General features: G+C 36.8%; 1 protein-coding gene across 1 annotated transcript in view; it reads right to left on the bottom strand.

Annotated features, from left to right (window-relative positions):
* LOC100635413 (ATPase family AAA domain-containing protein 2-like) overlaps positions 1-6,832 on the bottom strand; it is a 12,303-nt gene extending 5,471 nt beyond the window's left edge. Inside the window, 8 exon segments of the mRNA XM_011408956.2 lie at positions 402-670; positions 1,848-2,356; positions 2,765-3,013; positions 3,805-3,953; positions 5,147-5,489; positions 5,893-6,036; positions 6,317-6,655; positions 6,766-6,832. Of these exon segments, the coding sequence (XP_011407258.2) occupies positions 402-670; positions 1,848-2,356; positions 2,765-3,013; positions 3,805-3,953; positions 5,147-5,489; positions 5,893-6,036; positions 6,317-6,592 (1,939 nt within the window). The 5' untranslated portion in view covers positions 6,593-6,655; positions 6,766-6,832.
* Between the last annotated feature and the right edge of the window lie 1,850 nt (positions 6,833-8,682).

The following is an 8,682-nucleotide window of genomic DNA, read 5'->3' as shown; positions in this document are numbered from 1 at the left end:
AGAGAGAGGAAGAAAGAGTAAGATGAAAAAGGAGTCAATTATGCAAGCTTATACGGTAAGTTCTACTTTGGTAACTATACGGCACTGAAAGAGTAGGGACTTTTAAAGATAAAGGTAGGTAGAATGTACACATACATTCAGGAGTACATGCATGCTAATGTGCATACAATAGCTGTAACTTGAGGATAAGCTACATTACTGAACCGGCCATTTTGAACCATTAGGTGAACTCAATGACACATACATGTACATGTACACAAATTCAACAATCACAAAAATGTCCAAATTTTGTTAGAAATTCATGTACATGTACATGTACATGTACCGCATGTAATGTATATGCATGTACATGTAGCATGTGAAATATAGAATACATAATGTACATGCATAAAATGACATACCAGGTTGTCCTATTAGTAATATTCTTGGTCTAAAGACAGAGGGTAAGGAGTGAGGGTGTGAACTGAAGTCTAAACAGGCCCCACCACCTGGACTGGTAGAGGTTACGTTACCATCAGGTGCCTCGTCCTCCGTAATACATGTATTGTGGGCGGGGTCAGAATGGGAGTGGTCTGGCTGTGCTATGTCGTCCAGATCAAAGAACACGTTACTGATCTGATCGTTCAGTTGAGACTTTTGAAAAGAAAACGAATCAGTGACACACTTTGACCTAAAAATATTGTGAAACCAAATAAATAATAACATTAAAACAAAAAATAACAACTACATGTACAACAATAAAACAATGCATGTACATGTACCTCAATTTTTATTACATGTACAGCATGCATATTGTACAGCACCCAATAGGTACAAGCTGACAATCATACATGTATATTTATAGCTTACGCATACTAAGATAAACTATATACACGCACTATACACAAACTATGTAAACTATGTAAGAAAGTAAAACATCAAGGGGCTCAGCCCATGAGCCACACTATTGCTGTGGTGTATGACCTTATCTTGCTGTCCACCCGTTTGCGGTATGCTTCAATGAAGATCAGGCTATTTAACTTTAATAACAGTTACCTTAGAGTGACTTTTAATTGCGGGTACTAAATTTTGCGATTTTAGCACAAGGTAGATTTTGCTGGTATTAAAAATTGCGATTCAGTAATTATTACTAATAGTTATATGGCATCATGATGTCATTATTGATAATTGCACGTATTAATAATTGCGATTTTTAACCCAAACGCAAAATTCGCAATTAATAGTACCCGCATTTAAAAGTAACCTTAAGGTAGACAACCCTATGCTCGTACAGACAAACAGACTTTTCTTATCTTAGTGGGCTTCGCCCAACAAGTACAATGTATTAGTTATGCTAGTGTACAGTGCATGTATGTTATTAGTGTATAGTGTATCATGTACTAATATACAGAGATGCTCACACTTTATTCTAGTTTGTTTGTTAACTTATGCCTGTCCGGTGCTGTACATGTACATGTACATGTACATGTATGTATGTGTACATGCATAATTAATCTTTTTAAAAGCTTGTACATGTACAGTACATGCATGTACACGTACGTGTACATGCATGTATGTTAGTGTAAAGACTACTTTACATTAATTCTTTAATTACACATGTACATGTACATGTATGAATACATGCCAATTTCAATGGAAACATGTGCGGAAACAGTGGTATACATGAACATGCATGTACAGTACACATATAATGTACACAATGTACATACATGCATGTACATTTAAAATTTTTCATTTTTAAAATTACACATGTACATGTATATGTATGAATTACATGCCCATGTGCGGAAACAGTGGTATACATGTACATGTACATGTACATGTATACATGTACATGTACAACTTACATGTCAATTTCTTCTATTCCACTGCCCATCAACATTGATCCGTCCTCTCCAGCAGTGGCTATGGTCCTCTCCCTCTCCTTCAGTCTCTCCCTCTCTCTCTTGAGCTTTGGAAGAGTCTTCCCGATCCCTTTCCAAGATGGAGGAAACACGTACAACAAAACATTCAAGACCTCCTCAAACTGACGGCAAAGAAGAGGAAGAACAATATCGGATAAAGGAGCAGCAGGGGAAGCTGTTGATCGCTGAGCAGTAGGGACTATAGACCTGAGGGCTGAAGAGAAGTTGCTAGCGGATAGTTTAATAGTTGAAGTGTCAATGAGGAGTTTTTCTGAGCTGTTGTATATCTGAGGATAGTGTGAGCGGAGGGAATGGAGAGCTGCTTCAGTGCAGAGAGACTTGAGGTCAGCCCCACAGTAGCCTACTGTCTGGTCTGCTAGTTCTTGCAGGAATGATAGTTTCAATGGAGGGGACCAGTGATGGGTGTGTATCTGTAATATACTCAGACGATCCTGGAAGAAAAACATTAGTGTCTTAATTATTACTACAAATACATGTAACTGTACATGTAATTGCTTCTTTTTATTTGTGAATGTAAAATGTACATGCACATGTGTACATGCACCATGGCACCAGCTTAATAATTCTATTTCACTACTACACGTTTAAATACAATGTACATGTAAGATATAATATAACAAATGCAATATATATTGCATGTACATGTCATGTACTGTACATGTACATGTACGTGTACATGTATGTGCATTAATTTTAGCAAAATCACTAAAGCAATGTGCATTTTAGATAATTATATGAATAATACATGTACATGCTTTGTGGGGTGTATGCGTACATTGCATGTATTTTTGAAAGATCAATAAAAAATATGGTAGTGTAGTGTTCACTGTTCAGCTCACTTCTCTTGATGGTAGTGGGAATCTAAATTCTCTGTCAAATCGTCCTGGCCTCCTCAGTGCTGGGTCTATAGCATCAATCCGATTGGTCGCTCCAATAACAACTATCTCCCCACGACTGTCCAGCCCATCCATGAGAGCAAGGAGAGTGGAGACAATGGAGGAGTGGATCTGGTCTTGTCTTGTGGATCGAACTGGAGCCAATCCATCAATTTCATCAAAGAATATGATTGATGGACGCATTTGATAAGCCTATAACACATACAACGTATAATAATAATAACAATAATGATAAATTGTGTAATATACATGTATGCAGTATGTACATGTATCAGACCTGGGGTCAATTACAATTGTAATTGTAATTAAAGGGTCAATTACAATTACAATTACGTAATTGTAATTGTAATTGAACTTCAGCTTATGTAATTGAAGTTTCAAATATATTTGAGTTACCTAACTACAGAATGTACAGATGCACAAAGAAATGTTCTTTATGTACTTTGGTATCTTTGGGTATTTTCGATACTGCAAAGTACCAAAATAACTTATGTTGTTACAATACATGTACATCAAATTGTAATTGTAATTGAAAATGTAATTGAAATTACACTATCATGGTGTAATTGTAATTGTAATTGAGTCTATTTTTATAAAAGGAGTGTAATTGAATGTGTAATTGTAATTGAACTTTTGTAATTGACCCCAGGTCTGACATGTATACATACATGCACATGTACAAATGTATAACTCTAGCATAAACATGTACAAGTCCATGCACTGTTAATTGTGTGCTCTATTTGTTAATTGGCTCTATTACACATACATGTACATGTACATGTACATGTACATGTACATGTACATGTACTTGTAATTTAATACAAAATTTTCTTCAAATTTCCAATTTCACAAGCATAAAAAAGCATATGCAAACTCAAGGAATCAAATCCTGTCCATTCAAACATTATAACTGTAAACCAGCACTTGTTGCTTAATTACTGTACATGTACAATAATTATATGCTTTAGATTGGATCCTCTTACTTGATCAAAAAGGAGTCTCAGTTGTCTTTCACTCTCTCCAACCCATTTGCTTAGGCAGTCGGCTCCTTTTCTCATGAAGAAGGCCACCTTACGTCCTTCCTTGGAGCACTCGTTAGCTAATGCTCTAGCCACTAGTGTCTTACCACAACCTAATAATATACATCAACATGTATCAGTTATTAGTATGTCTATAAGACCAGTATAAGCATACAGTATACAATGTACATGTACATGTCTATGACTGTGACTGTGAATGTACATGTACAGTCAAACCTCTCTAAGACAGACACCTATGGGCCAGCCATCACTGTCCTTTATTACCGAATACGGAGGTGTCTTTAAATCGGAGGTTATGCCATGCTAATCAGACCAGAAAAACTGCCATTTTCTTGATGCGCGTTAATTAGAAAGTCCGTTGCGTGGGCCATGTTCATCCATTGGAGGTTAATTTGTACATGTGTAGATGTGTGGGATTATTCTGTTATACAGAATAGAGAGGTTCTGCTATACAGAGGTTCTTTTATACACTACCCAATGGCCTTATGGTCGGGACAAGAGCAACTGTACGTTATAAAGAGGTGTCCACTAATTGGGAGTTCGTTTTAGAGAGATTTGACTGTACACCTTAAAGACTTCATTATTTATAAACTTTCATGTACACATACATGTACATGTACGTAAGTAAAATTAGCTAAAGCACAAAACATTAACTTTAAAGTTCAGTTTAGAAATTTACAGTTTAATTCCCACAAAGCATTCTAAGTGAGCTAAACAGCATGATTCATGAGCTGACAAGCACTACAATACAGTATAATTATGACATGTAGAGTAGAACAACTTTTTAATCATAAAAATTCAAATTGGATCAAAATCAGCTCAAAGTTGATAAACAGCATTAAGACATGTACATGTGTATGTGTACATGTACATGTCATGCACATACATGTACACATACACGTATGTATCACTATAAGCTGCAAATGAGCACCTATGCCAAAATTCTGGGGAAACCCTTGCATCTGAGTTAGCACTTTCAAACTAAAAGTGTTCACGCGTACATGTAAAATGTGCACCTTTAAAATTTCATTTCTCAGAAACTGAAGGTGGGCTAATTCTTATTGATGCATGCTCCCATTGGTTTATATAGCACTTCTGGTCGTGCATGCGTCATATTGAGAACCAGCCTTAATACTCCAAATAGGAATAGATACAATGTACATGTAACATAGCCTTGATCTCTCTTACATGTACATGTATACAGTATATAATGTACATGCATGAAGATGTATACAGATGCATGGTTAGGTACATGTACACATGACACATGTACATGTATGGTTACCAGGTGGTCCGTGAAACAGAACTCCACGAGGAGGTGATATATGAAATGTCTCAAACACCTCCGGATAAAGAAGAGGAAACACAATCATCTCCTTCAGTGACCTAATATGTCCAGTCAGTCCCCCAATGCTATTAAAGTTAGTGTCCCTATCAATAGTCATTGGATTGATGTCTGCTAGACTAGCTCCTATGGCCACTCTGTCTCTTGTTGGTCCTGTTGTGATGTCGTCTTGTGTGAAGTTCATTGGGAGGCACTCGGAGCGGGACCTCTTCATGCTTCTCTTCTTACGACGCTTGAATCGAGCCTCGTCTGAGTCCTCATCACTACTGGAGGTACTGGACCCCTTGAGAGAGAGGGGGGAGGGAAGGAGAGAGGAGAGGGTCACAATTGAACAATTGAATCACAATTGTACAAACATGTATGCCGTAGAGAAATTTTTGTGGCTCAAAATTTCAAATTTAAGGCGGATTTACAATATTACGATAGGCTTGATGTTACGTTAACGCTGGAATAGGATTTGGTTCTAATCTAGCAGAAAGCATGCGTCAAAAGGTCAAATCACCCACACTTTTGATTAAAAATTGACGGTACACTGGCCTAATGTCATATCGTAAATCCGCCTTTAGTCCTTAAAATTTTTCTTTTCTATTAATCAAGCTATGGCAGGCCCAAGATGTATTTGCAAGAAACAACTTTACTCTCGGCCAACAGCAAATAAATTGGGCCACAGATATTTCTAGAATTACCTGATGTGTTTTGTGTCTCAGAGTGCTTGGCCTGTGTCTCTGTACTTGATAAGCAGAGGGTCCATTGCCAGTTGATCTGTGATAACTGAACGAGTGCTTCCTTCTCTTATTCTTCTGCTTCTTATGAGGCGACTCCTCAACAACCTACAATAATGGAACATGCACTAGTAAATAAGTAATAATATCTTATAACAGCTACATGTACATGTATATTGTAGCGATTGTACATGTATGTGTACATGTGCATCATGTATGTGCCTATGCATGCATGTATTAATTCTTTTACTAGATATGCATGCATACATGTACATGTACATTCTCTAATATCCCACATTCCACAAGTGCATGTACATGTACACCTACGTATACATGTACTGTATCTTCCTCCTACTACATGCATATTACATACAATATGTACACGTACCTGTATAACAGGTTGATACTGATACACAACTGGTCTTCTCTTCCGTAGATTATAATACCCGGTCTCTTCATCTTCCTCCTCCTCCTCTTCTTCTTCCTCTTCTCCCCCTACCTCCTCCTCCTCCTCCTCCTCTCCCTCTTCATCCTCTCCTTGTTCTTCTTCTTTAGCTTCCATCTCTTCCTTTCCACTGGTTCCTTTATTATTATTAGTATTGCTTACTGATGTAGCAGTGGCTGAGTCTTCGGTTTGAAGTCCTCTGAGAGAGTAGTGAGTCATTGTTGGTCTGTAACGTCTTTTGGCAAGAGGAGAAAGGAGCTTCTCGTAAGGCTCTAGCTCATCCTAAATAATATGAGGACACATAATAACAACTGCATACATGTACATGCACGTACAAAGTACTTTTCTAAATGCTAGTTAAGATGTATACATGTACATGTACACGTACATACCACAGGTAGTTTATTTTGCAGCTGCAAATATTCTTGGTGATAAAAACTAATAAAAATATTCAATTAAATACCATGGAAACTATTGAGCGTTGCTATTGTTGCTATGATAATTGACCACGTGTTTATACAATTACAGTGTTCAGCAGCTAATCAGCTATTCTTTAGCAGCTTTAGTGGAGCCATCCAGACTCCAGTTCTCTATCCGTCATCTTCTTGCATAGATGGACTGCTCTTTGCTGCAAATCAGTGCTGGTCGGTCGGTCATGACTATAAGCCACATATAAGTCAATAAACACTAACTAGAATGGATTAAGAGTCCCAAAATACAGCGAGACAGAGTGAGCGGAGAATCTCTGAAAGGAACTGACTTTTAAAGCAACTTCAAAGAGTCCAAAGATTAGTAACAGCAAAAAGAACAGCTGCGCCGTTTTCATTAAAATAGCATCTGATTGCTATGGCAATTGCTAGGGGCGGGAAAAATCCGCGAATATTAGCAGCCGTGAATATAAATCGACTTATGGTAGCTGATATTGGTACCTTATGGCGGATAATTAAATTTGTCTTTACAGTTTAGTGGTAACTAAAGATCTAACTTCCTGTGCTCCAATGCTTTGCACAGGATTGGTAAGCAATGCTTCTTTAGGAGAACACACACAAGTTGATAATTTTTCATTATAATGATTTTAGTAATCCACCAGATGGTAACTTTTCTCAATTATAGTCACAAATAATTATAAATTGGGATATGTGCTTGGCTAGTTTTATTTCCATCATTTCAATGTACATGCAGTAGTGCCATATAATGTACAACTAGTGTATGAAATACTGCACTACTACTACACATACCGTATAGCGGAAAATTTTCGTGGCCCAAAATTTTTGCGGATCCGTCCAAAAATCAATTATGTGGCGTTAAATTTCGTGGCTTTAATTTTTGTGGTTTTCTACATTTCGGCCATCTTAAACCGTATAAAATCGATCTTCGCGGATTTTATTTTCGTGGGATTTGAAAAAACGCAAAATCCATGAAAATTTTCCGTTATACGGTAGTATCTTTTGTCATTTACAGTCACATTTTTTCTAATTACTATAAGAAATCAAAATAACACAAGTATACACTGCATTCCTAATACATGTACATGTACATGTACTGTAGATGATGAAATAGTGCAATATTGCACTATATACCATGAAATTTATGCAACAAAAATTTGTGTGAATCATGCATTTCTGAGATTTCACAAAATAAATTTTTGCAAATAGCTTACAAACTGCACCAGGTGGCAACGGAGCTGCAAAATTTTTTTGCGATTTTGATTTTGCAACAGAGCAAAAATCACGAAATTCACAATTTTTTTTTTCGCATAAAATTCATGGTATACGGTACTTACTTCACTTGATTCATCAATGAGACATGCTGATTTGTTGAGTATTGTATTATCAATCTCTCGTGGAGTGAAGTTAGCATAGACCAGCCTCTTCTCTCTCTTGCTCCTCCTCAGAGGAATGAGAGGAGCAAAGTTATGAGAACGAGTTGAGGCCTTCTTCAGGACGCGTGCTTTTTTACGAGGCCTAGAAATTTAAAAAAGGATAAAAATTGCTGGGTCACTGACTCACTATATTGGATGTACATGTACATGTACAGTATTAGGATAATAAGAATACATGTACATGTACATACATGTATACACATGTAGCTATTACATATTAAAATCCAAATTGGAGAGACAGTAATCATTGATGGGGAATGTCTTAAAATTGTAAAGTCTCTTGCATTTGAAATTGATAGCTCAGGGAAGACACACCAAGTACATTGCTTGACTCAGTTTAGACTCAGTTGTTATTATCATAAATTCATATTGTCCAAAAGTATTATTATTATCGTATTATTATTATTATTATTATTACTATGGACAA

This window comes from Amphimedon queenslandica, unplaced genomic scaffold (genome assembly GCF_000090795.2).
Source record: "Amphimedon queenslandica unplaced genomic scaffold, v1.1 AMPQUscaffold_12691, whole genome shotgun sequence".
Lineage (NCBI taxonomy): Eukaryota > Metazoa > Porifera > Demospongiae > Haplosclerida > Niphatidae > Amphimedon > Amphimedon queenslandica.
Note: the sequence above shows the minus strand (reverse complement) of the source record. Positions and strands in the feature narration are given on the sequence as shown.